Source organism: Hyperolius riggenbachi, chromosome 3 (assembly GCF_040937935.1).
Source record: "Hyperolius riggenbachi isolate aHypRig1 chromosome 3, aHypRig1.pri, whole genome shotgun sequence".
Taxonomy (NCBI): Eukaryota; Metazoa; Chordata; class Amphibia; order Anura; family Hyperoliidae; genus Hyperolius; species Hyperolius riggenbachi.
The window spans coordinates 209,110,893-209,137,565 of NC_090648.1; the positions used below are offsets into that span (position 1 = coordinate 209,110,893).

General features: G+C 42.8%; 2 protein-coding genes across 2 annotated transcripts in view; one reads left to right on the forward strand and one right to left on the reverse strand.

Annotated features, from left to right (window-relative positions):
* MAN2C1 (mannosidase alpha class 2C member 1) overlaps positions 1-781 on the forward strand; it is a 45,580-nt gene extending 44,799 nt beyond the window's left edge. The window contains exon 26 of the mRNA XM_068275605.1: positions 29-781. Within this exon, the coding sequence (XP_068131706.1) occupies positions 29-146 (118 nt within the window). The 3' untranslated portion in view covers positions 147-781. The remainder of the gene's footprint in view (positions 1-28) is intronic.
* A 1,755-nt stretch (positions 782-2,536) lies between these two features.
* LOC137562269 (long-chain fatty acid transport protein 2-like) overlaps positions 2,537-26,673 on the reverse strand; it is a 50,624-nt gene continuing 26,487 nt past the window's right edge. The window contains exons 5-10 of the mRNA XM_068273602.1: positions 23,079-23,273; positions 17,076-17,166; positions 13,977-14,175; positions 7,003-7,100; positions 5,432-5,562; positions 2,537-2,784 (exon numbers count right to left, since the gene is read on the reverse strand). Of these exons, the coding sequence (XP_068129703.1) occupies positions 2,608-2,784; positions 5,432-5,562; positions 7,003-7,100; positions 13,977-14,175; positions 17,076-17,166; positions 23,079-23,273 (891 nt within the window). The 3' untranslated portion in view covers positions 2,537-2,607. The remainder of the gene's footprint in view (positions 2,785-5,431; positions 5,563-7,002; positions 7,101-13,976; positions 14,176-17,075; positions 17,167-23,078; positions 23,274-26,673) is intronic.

Genomic DNA, 26,673 nt, shown 5'->3' on the forward strand with positions numbered 1-26,673 from the left:
TACATAATGATGTTTTTGTTTCATACAGGTGCAACCTTCTTGAACAACCATATGATGCCCAGAATGTTATGGTGGCAGACCAGGGTGTGAAGCTTTCTTTTACTCCATTTAAAGTGCTTTCTGTACTTCTTGTCCTGCAACGGTAGCTTTATTTTTAGGTTTCTTGACATTTGGAAATTTCCAGCGAGCACTGGATGGAGTCTTTATGAGCTTATGTATATCTGCACATGGTTCTAGTGACCATGACCTGGACCAAAGGATATATTCTAAATCTGCATCAATGAAATGATCATCCACTTATTTCTTGCTGGAAGATGATGGCGCAGTTCATGCAATTATACTTGGAGCTCTGCAGTGATAATATACTAGAGAGAAGTTCTTCCCTTTGGCAAATCACACACAGTTGTAAACGATTCAGTAAAGCAAAAGGTTCTCTATCTAGATGTACTTTTCTGGTTGTCTTTGCTGTTCCTACCTGTCAGAACTATAGCATCTGTTTACCAAGGCAGAGATTATAGGGCTGTAACTTCTAGGACTCAACAGTAAATAGAGAAATCGTAGTTGACTCAGTTAACCCAACAACTAACGTGAGGAGCTAAAAAAAATATGCATTAAATCAAAAATCTGTGTTCTCTTCTGAATTGTTCTAAAATATTAAAACAAAATGGTCCCTTTAAATATTATGATTACTCTTTACTACTGATGATACCAACATGTCACTGCTATCTCAACAAGCTTAAATTGATGTGATATAAAGAAATAAAGAACAGTTTCTATTTGTTGTCGTGTGTGTGTGTGTGTATATTATACACTGTATATATATTTCATAGAAAACGATGCAAAACATGAACTACAGGAAATGTAACGTAAAATAAGTCCCCAATTTAACTTACCTAAGGCTTTTCCTAGGCCCCTATAGTCCTGCTTGTCCCTCTCCGTCGTTCGGCTCTGATCAGCTGTGCTCCTCCATACTCTGCATGTGTGGCTCCGGGCCGAGCACCCCTTCGATCGCACTCCTGCAGCCAGAAATGTTCCCGTACCTGTGCAGTTAGTAAAAATTGCAACTGCGCATGTGCCAAATGTTCTCCGTATTGGGAGCAAAACTGAGGAGGCGCACAGCCGTGGCCATGAATGCACAGTGGCCAGCCACTGGCTGAGTTGGCCAGCTTACAGAGGGGTACAGTGGTTGAAGGGAGCAGAGGACTACAGTAGGCTAGGAGAAGCCCTGGGTAAGTTAACTTGGGGATATTTTTTCACTTAACATACCTTGTAAAGGAAAACTGAGACAGCGGATTAAAAAGATATGTTACTTACCCGGGGCTTCTTCCAGGCCCATGATCATAGATGTGTCCCATGCCGCCCTCCCAAGTGCCTCCGTTTATCCACAATCACTCCTGGTAATCTGGCTCAGTTGCGCCTGTTGGCTCTTCTGCGCATGTGCAAGTGGCCACCGCCACAGAAAATGTAAACGGAGGTCAGGTTCTGATTTTGAAAAAAGGAACACAATTTATTTAAAACATTAAAATATATGCAGGATAAAACTCATTGCTTGTCCATGCAAACTTGACCTGGGTGCATCAACCCAATAGGCAATTCTCCAACTCAACAGGCAATCTGACGAGTTTGTCTTGATGACTGCACAGAGCACTTTATGCACCTGGGTCCAGTTTGCATGGACCTGCAATGTAAGTGTTTTAGCCTGCAAATATTTAAAACTGTTTGATGAGATAAATTGTGTCCCTTTTGTGAAAACCAGTACCTGACCCCCTTTATGTTTCTGTGGCCACTTGGTTTATTTTGAGCACTGGGTGGCTACAGGTTGTTGTTCTGAGTGTGGGAAACTTAGTTTATGAATCGGCACTGAGGATTACTTTTACTATGTGATAGTTTTAAATACTGGTAAAACCTTGTAAAGAAATATTTAACATTGAGAGCGCCCATAATATCACATGGATTTTAGGAAAAAGCAGAAATGAGTACATATAATTTGTTAAAGAAATTAGTGTATTTATGCTTGTACCCACTTATTGAGCATATTCAGCAGTGGTGCATTGTGGGACACCTCGTATACTCACTCCAACCTGAGTAATCACAAATACCTTCTGCTTTAAGTAGGCAAACTTCTGTTTTGCAAAGCATTTTTATAAGAGGGCTTTTGGCCCATTTTAGCCCCTTACACACTCCTAGGAGTTCTGGTCCACAATGAGCTTGCTGGACAATCTGTAACCCTGAAGTAAACAGGCAAAATATTCTCCAGTTTCTTGGCTGAGAGTGGGTTGGGGATGTGCCATTCCTGTGTGAATGAGTGCACCAGAGCAGCAGATTGTTAAACAAACATATTTCAAACCTTACTTGGTTGATTCACTGTTGGCTGTAAATATTTAGTGTAGTGTATCACATTTATTTGTAATAAAAGAAAGAAAATAGCACTGTGTTTTCCTTAAAGCAGTTGCCCAAGTCAGCCTCCTCTTTATTGAGAGTTGCTCTGTTAATTTACAAAGCGTTAACATAAAAAAATGAAAATGTATTCCATTCTACACAAATTAAATGGAAAAAGTAAGGTGCTGGAATTCAGATCCGTTTTAGCTGTGCAAGCCACGCATCAGGTCATAGTTTCAGTTTATTTTTCAGTATGGCATTGTAGATCTCCTGGTTCATTGGCTTATATCTTTTTTCTGCTTCATCCAAGAAATACAGAGGCTCCTTTACGGTGAGGGGGTTGAAGCCTTCGCTGACTAATGTCACTTTCCGTTGCTTGTAGGTGCCGGTGATTTCAATGGATTCCTATGTAGTTAGGAAATGTTTATTCACATAGTTTACATAAATGTTTGCGCAGTTTCTTTCTCCATTAAAGCACAAAAAAAAACATTCCAAAATGTAATATTGTTGAAAAATTAGTTATTTAAGACTGAATCAGTATTTAGTAAATTACTCAAGACTGAACAGTTTTCAGCAGGATACTTACTAATAAATACTGTAGTTTTCTATGTGGGAATTTAAGACATTTATGGTGTGAATTGAGTTATTAGGTAGCTGAGAAGGCCTATCCTAGGAAATAAAAAAGCAACTATTTTGTGAGGTAAAATAGCTTTGACCTATTGCTATTTTTAAGCATACTTCTGGTTTCATAGATTTTAAACGCCAAACTCAATTTTGTAACATTTTCCCATCTGGGATATTTTCCCTCCTGTCCTGTCTTGACTGAAACTGGGTAAATCTCTCCTACACAGACGGTAACATTTTTTTTTTTTCAGTAAAGAAATAGTAACCCCATCAAGGGTTTTGTTTCTTTGCTTGTTTTTGATTTGTTTTAATTATTTCTTCTGGCCCCAGGGACCACTAGGATTTTAAGTAACAGGGAGTTAAAGTGTAACTAAACTCAGAACTTCCTGCTCTAATAGATTACCCACAGCACGATAACCTTTATGGAAAAAAAATTACAATTTATGGAAATGAAGTTTTACTTGGTTTCACTTCTGCAAAAGGCACTGAAAGGGTAAGCCTCAAGGTTTACTATATGGAGAGCAGCCTTGGAAGAGCTCTCCTGCAGCTATTCACAGTTGCTGATAAGAACTAATTAGGCAGGTTAATCTGCCTAAACAAACACAGAGCACAGAGAAGTGAGTTTCTTCAGTAACTACTGTATATGTGGAACAAAGACTTTTCATTGTGTGCTGTGCAAGAGTTTGGGTCTGCTTTAAAGAGATCCAGAGATGAAGCACCCTCATGTATTTTACCATATATATCAGTGGGAACATTAGAGAAAACACCTACCCTGCTCTCTGTTTCATTCTTCACTGCTCAGCGTGCTTGTTATCAACCCTGATAAAAGCCCCGACTGAGCATTCAGTTTGGATTTGCTCAGGAATCATTATAGCTGAAACATTAGGGAAGAGCCAGAAGGGAGCAAGCTTGGGCTTGAAAAGACATCAGAGAAGACAGACTCAGCTATAATGATTCCTGAGCCAAGCCAGACTGAATGCTTAGTCAGAGATTTTATCAGGGCTGATAACAAGCACACTGAACAGTGAAGAATGAAACCGAGAGCAAGGTAGGAGTTTTCTCTAATATTTCTACTGATATATATGGTAAAATACATGAGGGTGCTTTGTCTCTGGTCCACGTTAACCTCCTTAGCGGTATGGCCGACACTGTCGAGCATACCGCTCTCTGGCCCCAGGAGTCCCCCATAATGAAATAATTGTCTCAAATGACTATAAACCCTTTAGGGTAGCTAGTAAAGGTGTCGGGCACTCCCGGATCCCCCCTGATTCCCTCCGTCTATACATAACCCCCCCCCCCCCCCCTGGATACAGCGATTGCGCAGCCTCCCGCCTCTCTATGGGGAGGATCGGGTTTGCGCGTGACGTCATGTGCGATCCTCCCCATAGTGAAGACCGGAGCTGTCCGGGGAGGCTGCGCCAATCGCTGGATCCAGGATGGGTAATGTATAAACGGGGCATCGGCGGGATCAGGGGGTGCCGGACACCTTTACTAGCTAGCCTAGTGCTAGCTAAAGGGTTTACAGTCATTTGAGACAATTATTTTATTATCCGGGCAAAAAGTAATAAAACCTCCTGAGCGGCGTAATGCTCAGGGGGTTAAGGAAAACTTTCCCAACTTGGATGCAAAGAGCAATAAGAATAATAACAAACAACACAGAAGATGATGTAGCTATGGATGAGTTTAAATTGTCAAAGTAAATTTTGCATCACCATTTACACTTTCATCTGAATTCATAACAATATAACCAGTTTTCTCAAAGTACACATTGTTACAAAAATTAGAATGTTTCTTATCATGCCCATTAAATGTAATGCATTTGGCAAAATAGGTTTTTATATATATCCGTAAACGGTTAGGTATCTTTGCGAATATTCTAATCTGTGTGACACTGAAAATTATGGCAAACTGCTAATCACTAGTTATAGCCTCATTCCACACTTGGAAAACTAGAATCCTTTTTATTCCTGGATTTGGAACTGACAGCAGTCACCCATGGTGTTCTTGTATTGCATGCATGTGACTGTAGAGGGGAAGCCTGTATCCAAGTTCTGCCCTTTCCTCAATGTTCTTCACTCTTTTGCTTCTTGGCTAAAATGTGATAATTTGGGAAAGGAGACTAAGGTCCGGCACTGCTGCAGTTTTATTGTAGGGATGCGTGCATACAGCTCACACCATTGCTTGTGAAGATGAGGCATGCACAAACCTGGTGGGTGGTGTGTAGCCATGGGTGCAGGGGCACAGTGGGCACACATCTCTACAATAAAACCGCAGCAGTGCCAGACCTTTGTCTCTTTTCTTCCATATGTAGACTATGCTACTGGTCCTGAGCATGCCAACAACGGGTCATGGGGAGGCATGGCCACAGATCGAGGACCTCTAGTGGTAGTGCTGATACTCTCATTATCTATTTAGGAAATGCCCTTACCTGTATCCTCACAAAACGAGGTCTAGCATAATTAGGTAAATAATTCATAACTTTTGCATATAGGTTTTCTCCATCGAATGATTGTCCTTCCTTGAGTTTAATAGCTGCCATTCCAATTCTTCCTTCATGATCTGAAAAATGGAGATAGCGAATTTAGGCTTAGTTCATCTAGCCTGTATCATGTCGCCCCTATTCAGCACTTATTACAAGCAGCGTCAGGTTAGTTAAAGCTCAGTTCCAGGCAAATATAGTTTTGGATAGTGTGGTAAGAAGGGTTGCTGCTGCTAATAAAATATTCTAATAATTCCAAGTTGATGTAAATTGATATGACTTCAACCCATAAAAAGCTGATCACTGACTGTTTACTTATTGTGCAGAGTAGAGTGGTCATGTTTAAAACAAAACAAGAAACTAACCATGCTTCTATATCTATATAGGGAATTTGAACAGCCACCCGAAACAAAATTATTACCAAAATGAGTAGATAATTCTTGAATTACATTGAAAATAGACGGATAACTCATTTCAGTTACTGAACAGTTAACTACCTTGTGCCATAATCCTTACTGACCTGCCCATCCATTTCTGCTGGCTGTTGCTGCGGTGACCTGATAGTTATTTGTAAAAATTCTGCTGTTTGAGAAGTGAGTAAATTGCCTCTAGATTCATATATTTTCAGTTTCAAGTATCTTTTCCTGTCCAATTAACAGCTTTAGGGAAATTTTCTTGTTTACAGCTCTGGTCCAACCAAATGATGATGGTCATGTATAGGAGAACTCCTGGAGAAGCATGTGATCAGATCAGTTTGGTCAGGTGATAAATATGTAAGTCTCGGATTTGCTAGTCGTGATCTCGTGCTAAAGCAGGATGTGATCACAGCAGATCAGAGCTTTGCAAATCTATCAACTGATCAAACAAATCACCTGCCACTCCAGGAGTTCTCCTGAGATATGACCATCACTACAACCAAACTGTAGCAGGGCTTAATCGACCCAATGACACAGATTATACAGAACGTTCTTATTTTTCATTGTTTGATTTATACCAAAATTCCACTAACACTGTAGGTCTCATCAGCCATTTTGTTTCAACAACATGAGTTTTTTAAAATAACAAGTCATGCAGGTGTGGTGAGGGTCCTGGAACATGGAGAAACTTAATAGCAAACAAATACAAAGGCCTATTCTCCTGAACCCAGAGTGCTTTAATCTATATAAAAAGCTTACTGAGATTTGGTTTGGATGTGTTTTGGCATATCATTGCAGGACTTACATGAAAAAATCTGAATCCACTAATAGTATCTAGTAGGCTGGAACTCATGTGTATTATTTTCTCCCCTGACAAAAACGTTACTAGCAAGTGCAATGTGAGGTTCAACCAAACTAGATATAATTTGAATGCATTATTTAGGTATGTCATTTCACTACTAAGATGTTGGTAAGGTAGTTGACTAGTTGCTGGACAGTGTACAGTATGTGGCTGGTTTTACATTTTTAAATCAGAGTACAGTATAGTAGTTTGCTAAGAGTCAATCTTTTCTAGATTGTCCAGTAGTGCAATTAAATACTTACAGGGGACTGTAACTCCATATACATTGACTTCTTCAATAAAATCGGCCATTCCTACAATATCTGCCACTTCTGTGGTTGCCACATTTTCCCCTTTCCAGCTGAAAATAAATGTATGTTAAATTGGTATCTCCCCAATCAAATTTAAATCCTTCATTCAGATTAATTGTTTAATGTAAATTGTATGGAATATGTCATTATCTGCATTGTAAAAAGTATTGTTTGTTACACATAAAGTATGTTTGCTTTATTATTATTTTTTTTATCATTATTCCTTGATTGCTGGGTTGGCAAGACTGTCAATGTCAGACGCAGCTTGGATGGACTGAACAACAGTTACTGAGATGTCCAATCTCCCCCACTATCATTAACTGTTAGGACCCTGACAGATATAAGGGCTTTTCACACACAGGTAGTACAATGATTGGGCACACTTGTTTTACCTGCTCTCAACCCAACTGGTTTCACCCTCCTGGCATCATCAGGGCAAAACTGCTTGGATTGAGAGTAGGCAAACTGGACAATCCTTGTACCACCTATGTGTAAAAGGCTTTCCGATCTGTCAGCAACATAAGAAAATTAGATGTGAGTAAAACCACTTTTGTCATCATTTATTTGATTAAAACTGCATGGATATTGCCACTGAGTTGTCCGTTGTCTGTATTGCTTTGTTGCTATGAACTGCAGGCTTATTGGAGGACACTGACTAAAAGATGAATATTGCCATTCACTTTTGAATTGATCTATTGGTTTCAATGTGTTGATGTGGATGGAGCAATTTCAGCGCTACAGATTTCAGATTTACATTTTGTGTGAGCCAGTGCAGGAAGAGTTTCTGGTGACAGCTTTGCACTTGACTTTGGTCTGGTGTATGTTCTTGGATCCTGCAGCAATGTGGTAATCTTTATAGGTGTCTTCACATAAACTGTACACCTTTTTATTTCTTGTGGATAATGGATTTTGTGTGTGGGGAGGGATTAGCTGATTAGCTTCCACATGCTTTATTCACCAAAAGTTTATTCACAGAGTCAATTGGTTAAACTTTTAAAATTTAAAGAAACAGCAGATAGTTAAAACATTTAGTGAAAGGATAATGTGTTTCCCTTTCCAATCCATTTTAAACACTTATTCCCCCATGAAATCTAAAGGTAATGAGCATGGGGCAGAGCAATAGCAGCCCATATGGACCATAAGGTTATCTTGTATTTCTTTAATGGGGTGCACTATTGCCCTCCCCCTTTGCAGAGCATCCTTGTCCTTGTGTTATGAACAAGGCACTCATCCAATTCTCATGCTACACTACCACCACATGTCACAGTAGGCTTCGAGGGGTCACTTATTGTAGAATTGTGAAGCCCCATTTAATATTAAAGGACTAAACCATAATAGACACCTTGACACAATGAAAAAATATTGTATATTCTTATAAAAAAAAATGTTGATTGAAGAGCACCTTGCAGCACAACCAACCTTGCTGTCCACCTGCCTCACACTGCCAATAACATTTTGCAATGAGTTTATCAGCCTTAGTAATTTATTATTAGGCTAGTAAGAAATGTCACTGAGATCACCACCAAGACAAGCAGTGTGGTGAAGAGCTAGGAGCAAGGGTAGCTTCAGTGCGGGAACTACGAGATGGAGCAAGGAGCAGGAAAGCTCTTTGGTATTATGAGCCTTTGCTCTACATAGGTATATATAAAAACTCTTTTTTTTTTGGCTTCAGATGACCTGTAAAGGGGGCGTGTAGATTCCAACAAAAGTTACTACCTAGGCCCCTATCACAACATGCATGTGTCTGTTACCCCAGCTTCCAGGTGAACATTGGGCAAAAGGCTGCTGGGGAGAAGGGTATTTTGGTATTGAAGCTCTTCCTACTCTGAGGGCCCGTTTCCACTATCGCGAATCTGCATGCGTTTCCTGCATGCAGATTCACACAGCCAATACAAGTGGATAGGCCTGTTTCCACTTGTCAGTTTTGGTGTGCGTTTTTCTGTGCAGGATTTTTCTGCACGGCAGAGCCCTCAGAATTCGCCTGCGTGTTGAATGCAGGCGAATCGCACACAATGTTTTTAATAGGGAAATCGCATGCGTGTTCCTAATGTGTTTTTCGACGCAAATTCGCATGCGAATTCGCATAGGTACCAATGTTAATTCACACAGGCAGTGACATGGTTAAAATCGCATATACCCTCACCTATGCGAATTCGCGGCAAAAAACGCATGCGGAATCGCATCCGCATGCGATTTCATCAGCGGTGGAATCCAGGCGATTCCGCACCGCAATAGTGGAAACGAGCCCTAACCAGACCCGATGCAGATCCTAGCCATGTCATAGCCTGGCCTTGGTACAGGGACTGGTCAACTGGAGTGATGGGTAGGCCAGAAGTCAGATCTGGAGATGGATTTTGTTCTAAACTTGGGGAATAATTGCCTTTTGTTGTCAGAATCAGAATCAATTTTATTTTGCCAAGTAAGTTTGCACCTACAAGGAATTTGTCTTGGCAGTTGCTTAACAAACACAAACAATACAAGGGCAGACAGTGTGTATATTACAAGTCAAGGACATTATAAGTATAGTGGCAGTAAGCAATGTGAGAATTGTTCATTTACAGTTCTGTGCTGATTACTATCAAGTCCCAGCAGCTCTAACGTGGTTCAGCATCAAGTATGGCTACCGCTTGAGGAAAAAAGCTGTTCCTGTGTCTGGAGGTTTTGGTAGCGATTGACCGGAATCTTACTCCTGAAGGCATGCGCTGGAAGATGAAGTGAGCTGGGTGAGAGGGGTCAGAGGCAATTTTGGTTGCTCTTTTTCTGCACCTGCTAGCGTAAAGATCCTGCAGGGAAGGTAAGCTACAGCCAATTATCCTTTCCGCTGTTCGGATGATGCGCTGCAGCCTCCCCTTTTCTAATGCTGAGCAGGAGCTGAACCATACAGTCATAGATGATGTTATGGTGGATTCAATAATTGCAGTGTAGAACTGCACCATTAAATTTTGAGGTAGGCCAAACTTTCAGCTGCCGTAGATGGTAAATCCTCTGTTGCGCTTTCTTGACAATAGTGGCCGTATTGTTATCCCATTTTAGGTTGTGTGAGATCGTGGACCCAAGAAACTTGAATGACTCTACCTGGGTTATTGTGGATCCATTTATGGTTAAGGGGAGGTGCTGGGGGGGAGATCTCCTAAAGTCTATTATCATCTCCATGGTTTTGAGAGCGTTTAGTTCCAAGTTGTTGCTGCTGCACCAGGAGGAAAGCTGTCCCACCACATGCCTGTATGCAGATTCATCCCCGTTTTGTATGAGACCAACTACTGCTGTGTCATCTGCAAACTTCAGAACCTTAACAGATGGATCTGTGGAGATGCAGTCATTGGTGTACAGTGAGTAGAGCAGTGGGGAAAGCACACAGCCCTGGGGTGCACCAGTACTGACGGTCAGAGAGCTTGATGTGTGTTTACCAAGTCTAACACGCTGTCTCCTATCGGTTAGGAAGTCGGTTATCCATTTGCAGATGGATTCAGGTATGTGTAGCTGGGAGAGCTTGCTGTGTAGCAGAGATGGCATTATGGTATTAAATGCAGAGCTGTAATTTATAAATAAAATCCTGGTGTAGGTTCCTGGGGTGCCTAGATGCTGTAGTACATAATGCATACACATGTTCACGGCATCATCTGCGGATCTATTAGGCCTGTAGGCAAATTGCAGAGAGTCCAACAGGGGATCTGTGATAGATTTCAGATAAGCCATTAACAGTTTTTCGAATGCTTTCATGACCAATGATGTCAGGGCAACAGGTCTGTAATCATTTAAACATGTAGGTTTTGAATTTTTTGGGATTGGTACAATAGTTGAGCTTTTAAAACAGGCCGGAACAATTGAGAGTTCGAGAGATGCTTTGAACATGTCTGTGAATACAGGAGCTAATTGATCGGCACAGAGTTTCAGGCATTTCGCAGAGATAGTCTGACCCCATTGCTTTCCTAGTGTTTTGTCTTTTGAAGAGTCTGCTTACATCTGATTGGCATATTGTTAGAGCATGGGCATCAGGGAACAGGTCAATAGATTGTGTCTGGCCTCCTGTGTTGTGTAGTTTCTGAGGCAACGCAGGGGGTGGAGACGTTGGCTGGCAGGAAGAGTGTTCAGTTTGCCTGCTGCAGAGAAGGAAATTATGCGAATTGACTTGGTGTGTTTGGCTTTTGTTGCTAGTGTCAAACCTGCAATAAAATGTATTCAGTTCATTTGCAAGCTGCAGATTGTGTAGTGAGGGCGGAGATTTCTCCCTGTAGCTGGTAATTTCATGCAGAGATTTCCATATTGTGAATGAGTCGGCATTTGAACATTGTTTCTCAAGTTTTTTAGAATAATTTATTTTTGCGTCAGTAATGGCTCTCTGCAGTTTGTATTTCGCAGCTTTGTAGAGGACTTTATCGCCTGTACGATATGCCCTTTCTTTATCGAGGCGCAGCTTCCTAAGATGTGATGTAAACCAGGGTTTATCGTTATTGTACCTGGTGCACTTTTTTGTGGGGATGCAGGACTCTTTGCAAAAGGTAATATATGATGTCACAGCATCAGGGTATTCATATAGGTCACTGGCGGATTCTTTAACCCATTCGCATTCCGTCGTTTTCACTTGAGCAATGGTCACCTCCCATTCATTAGCCTATAACTTTATCACTACTTATCACAATGAACTGATCTATATCTTGTTTTTTCCGCCACCAATTAGGCTTTCTTTGGGGGGTACATTTTGCTAAGAGCCACTTTACTGTAAATGCATTTTAACAGGAAGAATAAGAAAAAACGGAAAAAATTCATTATTTCTCAGTTTTCAGCCATTATAGTATTAAAATAATACATGCCTCCATAATTAAAACTCACGTTTTGTATTTGCCCATATGTTTGTGGAGGGATGTACACAGCAACCAAAATAAATGAAGAAAACTCACGGGGTGAGTAGTAGGGTTTGCAGTTTATGAAGAGAGTTTCCAGCCCAGCCGAGCATGTCCTCTTAATAACTGTAACATCCGTGCACCACCTATCATTAATATAGAAACAGAGTCCTCCACCTTTGGTTTTGCCAGAAGTAAGTGGGTCCTGGTCAGATCTGTAGAGTGTAAATCCATTAATCTGCTGCAGAGCGTTGTCTGGAATAAGCTCAGATGGCCAAGTCTCTGTGAAGCAAAGGGCAGCAGAAAGATGAAAGTCCTTCTTTGTTCTGGTCAGTAGTTGAAGCTCATCCAGTTTGTGATATATGGACCTGACATTTGAGAGTATGATTCCAGGTAGTGGAGAGCGCAGTCCTCTGCGTCGAAAGCGAGTCTGGATCCCAGAGCGCTTGCCTCTTCTTCTATTCCTCACTGCCTGGTTCAGCACAGTAGCTCCACTGGTTAGGATCCCCAGAAGATCAAGAGTAGATGAAATATCCAGGGGTAGATTACATTTGTTGAAGTTCCGAATGCTCAGTAGTTGTTCACTGGTGAAGGTTATCTGGGTTGGGTTGCACAAGGCAATGTTAAGAAATAAAAATACATAAAACAAACATAAGACAGAGCAAGCTGCCGAGGCTGCCATCCTCCAGGCGCCTCCTGTGGATTCTTTTAACTATTAGAACAGGGAGTAAAACAACATACTGCATCTCTTTTCTTTGTTACTTAAGCATTTGGCACAACTGCAACATCCTGCCTAACTACAGATTACATTAGTGTTAGTTCAAGTTGCCTAGAACAAATGAAAATCTTAGCCAAAGAATCAGGACAGAACAGGATAAGCAGTGTATCGTTCTCTAAATAGACTCACAGATGACAATAAACAATTGTGGCATCCTCCCTTATTAACGGACAATACATCAAAGGCCCGCTTCCGCATTTCCAGGAAAAATTTCACCTCCACAAGACGAAGAGGTAACACTCATAATGGAGCACGTCGGGATAGTTGTCAGAGTGTGACAATTACTTACCTCTGGATAGGAAGCCTCTGGATCCTATTGAGGCTTCCCCCGTCTTCCTCTGTCCCTCCCTTCCAGCTCCATTGTCAGCCACCGAAAAGCCACCGTGGTTCCAGTAACATAACACTCCTGAGTGATCATCACACAGGCACAGTAGCGGTTTTCATTTGGGCTGAGGCATTTTATTATGATCTTGGATCACAGGAGTGTTATGATCCTAGAGCCCAGCACCACCAACAAGCCTGGCGGATTTTCGGTGGCTGACGTCGCTGGAATGGAGGGACGGAGAAGGATGGGGAAGCCTCATTAAGATCCAGAGGCTTCCCCCTGTCCATAGGGGCACCTTTTTTTCTTACAGATTCTCTTTAAAGTGAGTCTGAAGTAAGACGTATATGGAGACTGACATATGTATTTCCTTTTGAAGGATGCCAGTTTCCTGACTGTCCTGTTGATCTTCTGACATCAGTAGTGTCTGAGTCACAACCTTTAACAAGCATGTGGCTAATCCAGGCAGACAGCCAGGCAACTTGCATTGTTTAAAAAAAAATATGGCAGCCTCTATATCCCTTTTACTTCAAATGTCCTTTAAAATAAAAAAGTGAGCAAATGAACTTTGTTACATTAAGGGCCCTTACACACCAAATGCGTCAAGTATCGTTGAAGCACATTTAGACTAATTGCAATAACGCGATGTGACTTTTTCCCTATTTGCAGCTGACATCTACTGCATTGTGATGCGCCAAAAGAGTGACCCAATGCACAGTGTGCCGTGTGTTATGTGTCAACCTGCACCATGACGCAGCAATGTCAACCAATGGCAACACAAGTTTGCCTACAAAAAGTTACCTTTTTTTCTCCATTGCGAATGCTTCTGTGAAAGTGGCAGATATGTATTTTTCGGTGTGTGCCTTTCCCACCGGAAGTGACAGGGCACGTGTGAATATAGAGAGGTGAAATTTGCGTTGTACCGTCCGTGACTTGTGAAGCCACATAGAATGATGTAAACATTTAATGCTGGCCAATTTCATACCGAAATGTGTCTCCTACACGGTCCTGAAAGTATAAGAAGCCTTGTCTATCCATCATCAGTAAGTCTCCAGTGTTAAAGTAAAAATCTCCCTTTTCAAATACATCCCGAAGTCTCCTCTTCTCAGTTAGAGATGGATCTCCTGCGTATCCAGCAAAAGGAGTTTTCAGGGTAATTTTTGATACAAGTAGTCCTGTCTCTCCTGTAATTAAAATATAATTAATTATTGAAAGACACAAAAAAATACTATAAATTAAATAATTAGGACGACACCTAAGGTATTTTGGATGAGATATTATATACAGTAGACATAATGGAGTATTATAGTAAAGTAGAATGAACTTCCGAATGATGCGGAGAAACGATCAGAGTTGTGCTGTGTATAGTTGGTGCAATTCTCACTTTCCGTGCAGGACGGCTAGGATATATGGAGACAAAGTAGAAGAAAGCGCACTCAGTGTGTGAATAATGAAATGTGGCCAGCTTGCTGTAGAATGATCTCATCTCAATGCAGTGCTTGTTAGCCCGTATGGGTGCAGGCTTTGGCCCATAGGGCCAGGGACCAAGCTCATGGCAAGAGGATTACTTTGTTCCTCTCCTTTTGCGTCTGTGGATAGCACCGCTCACCTTGCAGGCACCAGTATTCTACATTATGCAGGTACTCAGTGGCCATGGGAGGTGCCAATTATAAGAATATCTTCCCTTTTTGGAGGGATTGGTGTCAAACCAACTTAGACCTTCCAGCACAAGCGTTACCTGCACTCTGCAGGCACTCATTCGCTGGTGCCCATAAATTAAATAAATGAAAATGTGTCCTGTGATGGGAAAGGGGTCTGTTTTATAAGGGGACAACACTGTATTGTTTGTGATTTACACATACATTATTATTAATATTTAGTATTTATATAGTGTCGACATCTTCCGTAGCACTGTACAGAGTATATATTGACTTGTCACTGTCCCTCAGAGGAGCTCACAATCTAATGCCCTACCATAGTCATATGTCTATATTGTGTAGTGTACAGGATCTTCTCAAAAAATTAGCATATTGTGATAAAGTTCATTACTTTTTGTAATGTGCTGATAAACATTAGACTTTCATATATTTTAGATTCAAATACACACAACTGAAATAGTTAAAGCCTTTTATTGTTTTAATATTGATGATTTTGGCATACAGCTCATGAAAACCCAAAATTCCTATCTCAAAAAATTAGCATATTTCATCCGACCAATAAAAGAAAAGTGTTTTTAAAACAAAAAAAAATCAACCTTCACATAATTATGTTCAGTTACGAACTCAATACTTGGTCAGGAATCATTTTGCAGAAATGACTGCTTCAATGCAGCGTGGCATGGAGGCAATCAGCCTGTGGCACTGCTCAGGTGTTATGGAGGCCCAGGATGCTTCGATAGCGTCCTTAAGCTCATCCAGGGTGTTGGGTCTTGCGTCTCTCAACTTTCTCTTCACAATATCCCACAGATTCTCTATGGGGTTCAGGTCAGGAGAGTTGGCAGGCCAATTGAGCACAGTAAAACCATGGTCAGTAAACCATTTACCAGTGGTTTTGGCACTGTGAGCAGGTGCCAGGTCGTGCTGAAAAATGAAATCTTCATTTCCATAAAGCTTTTCAGCAGATGAAAGCATGAAGTGCTCCAAAATCTCCTGATAGCTAGCTGCATTGACCCTGCCCTTGATAAAACACAATGGACCAACACCAGCAGCTGACATGGCACCCCAGACCATCACTGACTGTGGGTACTTGACACTGGACTTCAGGCATTTCCCTCTCCCCAGTCTTCCTCCAGACTCTGGCACCTTGATTTCCGAATGACATGTAAAAGTTTCTTTCATCTGAAAAAAGAACTTTGGACCACTGAGCAACAGTCCAGTGCTGCTTCTCTGTAGCTCAGGCCAGGCGCTTCTGCCTCTGTTTCTGGTTCAAAAGTGGGTTCATGCTTCCATCTGCTGAAAAGCTTTATGGAGATGAAGATTTCATTTTTCAGCACAACCTGGCACCTGCTCACAGTGCCAAAACCACTGGTAAATGGTTTACTGACCATGGCATTACTGTGCTCAATTGGCCTGCAAACTCTCCTGACCTGAACCCCATAGAGAATCTGTGGGATATTGTGAAGAGAAAGTTGTGAGACGCAAGACCCAACACTCTGGATGAGCTTAAGGCCGCTATGGAAGCATCCTGGGCCTCCATAACACCTGAGCAGTGCCACAGGCTGATTGTCTCCATGCCACGCCGCATTGAAGCAGTCATTTCTGCAAAAGGATTCCCGACCAAGTATTGAGTGCATAACTGAACATAATTATTTGAAGGTTGACTTTTTTGTTTTAAAAACACTTTTCTTTTATTGGTCGGATGAAATATGCTAATTTTTTGAGATAGGAATTTGGGGTTTTCATGAGCTGTATGCCAAAATCATCAATATTAAAACAATAAAAGGCTTGAACTTCTTCAGTTGTGTGTATTTGAATCTAAAATATATGAAAGTCTAATGTTTATCAGTACATTACAGAAAATAATGAACTTTATCACAATATGCTAATTTTTTGAGAAGATCCTGTATGTATCATAGTCTATGACCAATTTAGGGTGAAAGCAATTAACTTATCTGTGTGGTTTTGAGATGTGGGTGAAAACCGGAGTGTCCAGAGGATACCCACACAGACACGGGGAGAACATACAAACTCTGTGCAGATAGTGCCCTGGCTGGGATTCAAACCGGGGACCCATCGCTGCAAAGCTAGAGAGCTAACCACTACGCAACCATGCTGCCCAAATAAATAATTGCAGCTATAATGAGGGTTGCTTGGATGCCTGCTAACCCTCTGCCTCTAATTTATAGGCTCACTGACTCAAACTGAGTATTCAGATCAGTTGCTGTGACTTAACCCTGAAAGCACTGGTCACATGCTTATTTCAGGTAAGTGATCCTGATACTGCTGAAGCTAAAAAGATCAGCAGGACAATCAAGCAATCTGCCATATTTATCACATTTAAAATATGATAAATATGGCAGACTCCATATCACTAAAGAGTCACTTTAAAAATGGATATTAACACAAGCCGGACCCTTGTAACTCACCTCTTGCTACTTTGATGCAGCGTCCAAAAGCATCTCGAATTGGTTCATCCATCTCAGCATCATATTTGATCAGTTCAAAAGGCCTTGTAGCCTACAAAACAGTATGCTAATGTTAGTCTGATTTGTATATGTGGCAGTAAGTGAAAAAGCATCTAAAAAGAGTTGTGTTCCAGAGTTGTTGTGTTTTATTCCTTCTGATATACTTAAAGGGTACCTAAATTGACAGTAAGGTGCCCAGTTTGCCTTACTTGGGGCTTATTATATCCCCCTGTAGTCATCTTGGTCCCTCACTGTAGTTCCGCTTTGATCCCTTTAGCAGCAGTGCCCCTCTGGGATGCCCAGCACTGGGGTTCAACTAACTGCCGTAGCTTAGCAGCTTCTCTTTTGCATCACATTCAGCAGCCTCTCTGCTACTTTTTATGCATCTACTTCCTGATTAGGGGAAGTAGAGAGTGAGCGCGGAGGCAGAGAATGCTGGTGTGCGTGAAGATCCAGCACATAGAACACGATAGTGAGGCGAGTCTCCCTGCCTGGCCACTGCTCTAATTCTGGAGGGGGAGCACAGAGGGGACCAAGTAGAGGGAAGGGGGAGTCAGGCTCGCGGCAGTGTGTGCCTAATGCTCCCCCTCCAGGCTACCTATACTGGGGGCACCTATAGCTGGCTACTTATACTGGGGGCACCTATAGCTGGCTACCTATACTGGGGGCACCTATAGCTGGCTACCTATACTGGGGGCACCTATAGCTGGCTACCTATACTGGGGGCACCTATAGCTGGCTACCTATACTGGGGGCACCTATAGCTGGCTACCTATACTGGGGGAACCTATAGCTGGCTACCTATACTGGGGGCACCTATAGCTGGCTACCTATACTGGAGGAACCTATAGCTGGCTACCTATACTGGGGGCACCTATAGCTGGCTACCTATACTGGGGGAACCTATAACTGGCTACCTATACTGGGGGCACCTATAGCTTGCTACCCATACGGGGGGCAATACCTATACCAGGCTTCCTATACTGGGGGCATCTATACCAGGCTACCTATACTGGAAGTATGTTGTTTTTTTATTTCATGCTTAGCCTGCCTTTCTAATTTCTGTTTGAGGGGGGAGGAGAGGAGGGGGCCTCCTTTCTAGTTATGCCCCTTGTCTGACCCTTAAGGTAGAGCGGGAGGGGGATGGTAGAATATGACAAAGCGAGTGGTGAGCCACCACTTATTTTATCTAATGTGTTAGATGGGGCATGTATTGCACCCAGGTTGCCGCACTTTCTTTGGTAAGCAGCTCCAGTGGCTGTTTTTGGATGTGGCTGCTCTAGTGGCTGGATAGTGTAATGGTTAAGGGCTCTGCCTCTGATGTAGGAGTCCTGGGTTCAAATCCTGGTTCTTCCTACTCAGTAAGCCAGCACCTATTCAGTAAGGAGTTCATTGGGCAAGACTCCCTAACACTGCTACTGCTTACTGAGTGCGCTCTTGTGGCTGCCTCGCAAGCGCTTTGAGTCCGACAGGAGAAAGGCGCTATACAAAAAAAGGAATTATTATTATTATTATTATTATTAGTAAAATCCTGGCTTGTGACTGGGGCTGCCGAGGAGCAGGAAGCTTCAGGCCATGGGGCCATTCTTTGCACTGTCACTGTTTTGTTGTTTTTCACAATAAAGTAGTAAGTACTGTGATGCTTGTGAAATCCTAAAGGCTGATTCACACTGGGGTGCTTCTCAGCACTTTGCTGATCACCGGCGATCAGCAAGGCGCTGTAACCAATGTATCCCTATCAGATCATTCTCACTGCAGCATTTGCGATTTGCAGAAATCACAAATGTGCTGCATGCAGCATTTTGGGGGCTATCGGGTTGCAATTCTCATTTTCTTGAATGGGAATCACAAATCTCAAATCGCTGCAAAAAAAAAGAAAAAAAAAATCACAACATTTTGTGATGCTAAATTGCGATCGTGATTCACGATTTGTGCTCCAACTGTGGACCAGCCCTGAGTCTGACCCTGTCTGCACTGATATATAAATTACTGCCTTGCTTATCTCCCTGTGCTAATATGAATGGAGAAATAACTAGTGCAGATTGAGAAAAACAAAATGTCTTTTGCTCATATATTCTTCGTGGTGCACTGTTCCTTACTTGAAGGGTGATGAAGGAGTAACTGAAGATGTAATGATGAACCTGCTCCTGAAATCTTTTTACCTTGGGACTGGGAGGTATTTCCCTAATGTTGCTCTAGCTGTCTCCCTATCTTCCTATGCTACATGAGAGCATGGGCTAAGGAAAGGAAACACTGCTTTGTATCATACCACACAGCACCTGTTGTGTCAATGATGGAGGCTCTCATAAAGCTATTATTATTATTATTTTTTTTTAAATTTATATAGCGCCAACATATTCCGTAGCGCATTACAAAGCACAATAAGACGACAAGGGGAACATAGATACACTTACAAAATGTACAACAGAGTTCCAAGCAGCACAAATATAGTGACAAAAACAGTAAACATTAGGAGGAGGAACCTGCCCTTGCGAGCTTTCAATCGAATGGGTAGTGGGGGACACACTAGGTAAGGGGGTGGAGGATGGATGAGGCAGTGACCCTTTGCCTCTGATTACATTGTGTCCATGGGCGTCCACAGAAAATTTTCCAGGGGGGGGGCAAAAAGTGGGGAGCAAAAAGCGGGGCGGCGCGCTTAGCGCGCCGCAAATTTGGGCTGGAGCTACGTCATCGAAAAATGGGTGTGGTCATGAACCAGAATGTGGGTGTGGTCGTGGGTGGAGACAAGTTTACATGAACTAAGCAATGGTGGGACATTAGATTAGGACAGTGGTGGCGAACCTTTTGGAGGTCGAGTGTCCAAACTGCAAAGTCACTTTACTATCACAAAGTGCCAACAGCAATTTAAACTAAATACAAACGTTTTAACTCATACATGAACATTATGGAAAATTAAGTTGAAAATAAACTGTGAAGATAAACAATTTCATCCATCGTACTCCTGAAAAAAAATATTCTTTTTTTAGAACCTCCGAGTTTCATTTTCTGTTTTAAAAAGCGGAAAAAGTAGGTTTAATGCTATTGTCTCATATGATGATGATTCAGCTTTTTCCATAGTCTCGCAGTTAGCAATCATGTGACCCCCAACAAGACAAATTCAGCAATCATGAGCCCCCCCCCCCCCCCCCCATCAAGACAAATTCAGCAATCATGAGGCCCCCAACATGACCAACTCAGCAATCATGAGGCCCCCAACAAGACAAATTCAGCAATCATGAGGCCCCCAACAAGACAAATTCAGCAATCATGAGGCCCCCAACAAGACAAATTCAGCAATCTTGAGGCCCCCAACAAATCATGAGGCCCCCAACAAGACAAAGTCAGTAACCATGAGGCCCGCAACAAGACAAATTCAGCAGTCATGAGGCACATAAATAGACAGCTTTTCACATAAATAGGCAGAATGCCCCCTTAATATGTAGACACCTCTCACCTGGCAGCAGTTCCCCAAAATACACTCAATCTGACAGCAGTGGTTCCCCAAAAATAGGTAGCCCCAGGTCTATAGGTGTCCCCAGAATAGGTGGCCAGCAGTATAGATGTCCCCAGAACTGGTAGCCAGGGGTAGAGATGTCCCCAGAACAGGTAGCCAGGGGTATATGTGCCCAGTATATGTAGGCAGGGGTATATGTCCCAGTATATGTAGGCAGGGGTATATGTCCCAGTATATGTAGCCAGGGGGATATGTCCCAGTATATGTAGCCAGGGGGATATGTCCCAGTATATGTAGGCAGGGGTATATGTCCCCAGAAAAAGTAGCCAGGGGTATATGTCCCAGTATATGTAGGCAGGGGTATATGTTCCAGTATATGTAGGCAGGGGGATATGTCCCAGTATATGTAGGCAGGGGGTATATGTCCCAGTATATGTAGGCAGGGGGTATATGTCCCAGTATATATAGGCAGGGGGTATATGTCCCAGTATATGTAGCCAGGGGGATATGTCCCAGTATATGTAGGCAGGGGTATATGTCCCCAGAAAAAGTAGCCAGGGGTATATGTCCCAGTATATGTAGGCAGGGGTATATGTCCCAGTATATGTAGGCAGGGGGATATGTCCCAGTATATGTAGGCAGGGGGTATATGTCCCAGTATATGTAGGCAGGGGGTATATGTCCCAGTATAAATAGGCAAGGGGTATATGTCCCAGTATATGTAGCCAGGGGGATATGTCCCAGTATATGTAGGCAGGGGTATATGTCCCCAGAAAAAGTAGCCAGGGGGATATGTCCCAGTATATGTAGCCAGGGGGATATGTCCCAGTATATGTAGGCAGGGGTATATGTCCCAGTATATGTAGGCAGGGGGTATATGTCCCAGTATATGTAGCCAGGGGTATATGTCCCAGTATATGTAGCCAGGGGTATATGTCCCAGTATATGTAGGCAGGGGGTATATGTCCCAGTATATGTAGGTAGGTGTATATGTCCCAGTATATGTAGGCAGGGGTATATGTCCCAGTATATGTAGGCAGGGGTATATGTCCCAGTATATGTAGGCAGGGGTATATGTCCCAGTATATGTAGGCAGGGGTATATGTCCCAGTATATGTAGGCAGGGGTATATTTCCCAGTATATATAGGCAGGTGTATATGTCCCAGTATATGTAGGCAGGGGTATATGTCCCAGTATATGTAGGCAGGGGTATATGTCCCAGTATATGTAGGCAGGGGGTATATGTCCCAGTATATGTAGCCAGGGGGATATGTCCCAGTATATGTAGCCAGGGGGATATGTCCCAGTATATGTAGGCAGGTGTATATGTCCCAGTATATGTAGGCAGGGGTATATGTCCCAGTATATGTAGGCAGGTGTATATGTCCCAGTATATGTAGGCAGGGGTATATGTCCCAGTATATGTAGGCAGGGGTATATGTCCCAGTATATGTAGGCAGGGGGTATATGTCCCAGTATATGTAGCCAGGGTTATATGTCCCCAAAAAAAGTGACAATGTGTGCAGGAGGAGGGGAGCAGCGGAGAGAAGAGGGAGAGCTATGGGCACTCACCTTAGGGGGCTCTCCCTCCCTCTCTCGCTCTCCCCTCCGGAGTCCGGAATGAAGTGTGCAGCGGCTGGCAGCGGGCGGAACTTACCTCCTCTCGTCGCACGCGCCGGATGGATTAGCCGCTACTCTGGCCTGATCAAGACCAGAGTGCGGCACCAGAACTTCCGTGCAGGAGTGAGAGGAGGTAAGTTCCGCCCGCTGCCAGCCGCTGCACACTTCATTCCGGAGGGGACAGCGAGGGAGAGAGAGCCCCCTAAGGTGAGGGAAGGGGGGGGGGGAGACGTCCGCCCTTCCCCACTGTGCCCATAGCTCTCTCTCTTCTCTGCGCTGTTCCCCTCCTGCTGGCTGCACGGGCACGCGGCCAGGGGGGGGGCAGCGGGCGGCCAGGCTCGGGCAGATGCCTGGTTTTGCCATATGTGCGGACGCCCATGATTGTGTCAGATAAGTAAATAAGGGCTAAAGAATGTTATAAGCGTGTCTGAAAAGGTGTGTTTTAAGAGTGCGTTTGAAGATGTCCAGCATGACGTACAGGCTGTGGAAGAGAGTTCCAGATAAGGGATGATGCTCGTGTAAAGTCTTGGATGCAAGCATGAGAGGAGGTGATCAGCTTAGAGGCCAGGAGAATTTCTTGGGAGGAGCGGAGGTCAATATCTTGAGATTAGTGATGAGATGTATGGCGGGCACAACTCATGGAGGGCTCTGTATGTTAGAGTCAGGAGTTTGAACTGGATCCTCTGGGTAATGGGTAACCAGTGGAGAGAACGGCACAGTGGGGCTGCATCAGAAGAGCATGTGGAGAGGTGAATGAGGCGGGCCGCTGAATTTATAAGGGATTGGAGAGGTGTTAGCCTGTTTTGTGGTAGAACACAGAGCAGGGTGTTGCTATGGCCATTCCCAGTACATTCTCTGAATTAGAAGAAGATTCTAATCTCATTCTCACCCTCAGCAAGAAGTTGCTTCTGCCAGCTGCTCCTGCTTTCCCGGCATAGTTGTAAAAGATAATATTACCCTCTGTTGCTCCATAGAATTCAAAAATTTTTATTGGACCAAAACGACTGATGAATTCTTTCCAGACATCAGGCCTGAGACCATTTCCGATAGCCAGCCGGACTCTGTGATCCTTGTCATTGTCTCTCTAGAATATGCACAGATGTTACTTATTGGAGGTTTTATTTATTTTTTTATAGTAATATTGTACAGGTATATTATTCATTTATATTGTGTTTTTATGTTCAGTGGCACTGTACAAAGTAAGAAACAAGCATGGGTACGTAATACAGACAATGATACATATTATAGAGATGGTACAAAACATAAATGTTGCAGTGATAATACAGTGTCTATTATACAGTATAATGCTGGCATTATATAAATCCAAAACAGTAAAAGTAATAGCTGCTTTCATGAAATACCTCTGTTACAGGCTATAACAGTGGATTCTTACCGATGCCCTAATTACAGGGTCACTATAGCATCATATTCATGTGATAATAGGACAATAAAGTCCACAGTCATTAACCACTTTACCCCCAGCGGTACGAATTTCTCCGCCCCTTTTTTCCCTCCTAAAAAACCAGGGACGGAGAAATCCGTACCTTCCGCGCTACCGCCGCTGTCCGCGCTCCCGCCGCTCATGCGCGCGCACCCGCCGCTCGTGCACGCCGCCGCCCGCTCGCCCGGAGATCAATGAACGGGAAAAACCATTCCCGTTCGTTGATCTAGCCCCCGCAATGATCTGCTGCTTCTTTCAGAAACAGCGAGATCATTGTGCGTCTCCCAGCCTCCTACTGCTTCCTGTAAGCGTCCTTCCGGACGCTTACAGGTCGCATGTAAACAAACACTCTGTGGCCATCTTGTGGCCAAATAGTAAACTACACCCTAAAAGCATTTTACATACACAAACATTACATTTACACAATAAATTAACTCATTACCTCCCACACTCCCCAATTTTTATTTTTTTTTTGTAATTGAAAAAAAAAAAATACAATAAAAAAAAGCATAAATAGTTACCTTAGGGACTGAACTTTTTAAATATTTATGTCAAGAGGGTATAACACTGTTACTTTATAAACTGCGGGCTTGTAATTAGGGATGGATGCAAAACTGAAAAAAATGCACCTTTATTTCCAAATAAAATATTGTCGCCAAACATTGTGATAGGGACATAATTTAAATGGTTTTATAACCGGGACAAATGGGTTAATACATTTCATGGGTTTTAATTACAGTAGCATGCTTTATTTAAAAACTATAATGGCCGAAAACTGAAAAATAATAATTTTTTCCCACATTTTTTACTATTTCCCCATTAAAACACATTTAGAATAAAATAATTCTTGGCATAATGTCCCACCTAAAGAAAGCCTAATTGGTGGCGGAAAAAACAAGATATAGTTCATTTCATTGGGATAAGTAATAATAAAGTTATAGACGAATGAATGGAAGGAGCGCTGAAAGGTGAAAATTGCTCTGGTGGTCAGGGGGTAAAACCCCTCAGTGGTGAAGTGGTTAATATACTATTTAAATGATCCAGTACGGTTTTGGAAAACAACAAAGGCAGTACGGAGGCCCCTTTTACACTTAATCAGTTGGTGTACGTTAGTACGCGTTAGTATGCGTTTTTTCCATAGCAGTGCATTGTGACAAAGATTTCCGTTAAAATGCGTTAAAGAGACACTGAAGCGAGACTAAATCTCGCTTCAGGTCTTATATATAGCAGGGGCACGTGTGCCCCTGCTAAAACGCCGCTATCCCGCGGCTAAACGGGGGTCCCTTCACCCCCAACCCACCCCCCGCAAAAGATGGTCGGCAAGTTGGTCGTGGGGATTGTCTTCCTGGAGGCAGGGCTAACGGCTGCAGCCCTGCCTCCAGTCGCGTCTATCAGACGCGCATCACCGCCTCTCCCCCGCCCCTCTCAGTGAAGGAAGACTGAGAGGGGCGGGGGAGAGGCGGAGATACGCGTCTGAAAGACGCGCATGGGGCAGGGCTGCGGCGGTTAGCCCTGCCCCAACCAGGAAGCGCTCCCCCGCTGCACGGAGGGGGTTTGGGGGGACAGGGACCCCCGTTAAGCCGCGCTATAGTGGCGTTTTAGCAGGGGCACGCATGCCCCTGCTATTTATGAGGTCTGAAGCGAGATCTATTCTCGCTTCAGACTCTCTTTAAGTGTGAAAGGTGCCATAGGAAAACATAGGGCATTACTTTGAAAATCAGTTTTTTTCTGTTTTAACTGAGAGCAACTGATTGGGCCCAGAGAGGAACAATCTTGGCTTCACTTTACCTCCACCAGTCAAAATACCCAGAAGAAATCTCAAGGCTAGAAATTGAGAAAGGTATTTTTGAACTATAAAAAAGATTGAATGGAATTTCCAATGTTTTTATAACCATACCCAAATGGTTTAGAGAGTTACAAAAAAACAGAGACGACAAAGAAGAAATCAGGCAGCAGGCTAAACCATTATGTAACTGATTCTATTGCTACATTTAAAGGATTCAGGCCTCATGAAGGAAGACACAATAGCCGAAAGCTTACTCTTATTTTTTTAAGTTAGCCAATAAATGGTATTATATGGATTCAAAACTTCTTGCTTTTACGGATGGCTAACACGGTACAATACTCTACTGCTACTACATTTAAAGGAATTCTTTCTTTGAGGCTTGGTTCACATCAAAATTAAAAAGCTCTGATTCACTGAATGAGCTTCTTTGCACAAATGGACATGTCAATAAATGCTATATTAACCATCGGATTCATTCAGACAGGTTGCCGATGTGTACATTCTGCCCAGTGTCCGTTGTATTCAAAGCAGTGGCAGAATACGAGTCCTGACCTACACGGTTTTTCTGGACATGTGACGGAAATCAGATGGTAATGGACTGAACTTAAAGGGACTCCGAGCAGTGCAGAAACTATGGAAAGATGCATATCATTTTAAAGCTCTCTTTCTCCTCTTTCCAATGATATATAAACCACCGCCCTACGCCTTTTAGTTTTCGCTATTTTCGCGATTGAAATTGCCTTGGCCGCGATTTCAATCACGAAAATAAAGAAAACTAAAATGCGTAGAGCGACGATTTAGGTGTCGCCAGAAAGAGGAGAAAGAGAGCTTTAAAATGATATCCATCTTTCCATAGTTACTTGTATTACACAGGACGACACTTTCCCCAGTGTCAGCAGCTCCATTCAGCAGAAAAAGTCGGCCTGTGTAATACAATGTAACTATGGAAAGATGGATATCATTTTAAAGCTCTCTTTCTCCTCTTTCTGGCGACACCTAAATCGTTGCCCTACGCCTTTTAGTTTTCTTTATTTTCGCGAATGAAATCGCGGCCGCGGCAATTTCAATCGCGAAAATAGCGAAAACTAAAAGGCATAGGACAACGATTTATATATCATTGGAAAAAGGAGAAAGAGAGCTTTAAAATGATATGCATCTTTCCATAGTTTCTGCACTGCTCGGAGTACCTTTAAGTGGAACTAAAAAGAAAAATCCTTCTTGAGGTAGATGAGCTTTGTAATAAGCAGCTAAACATAA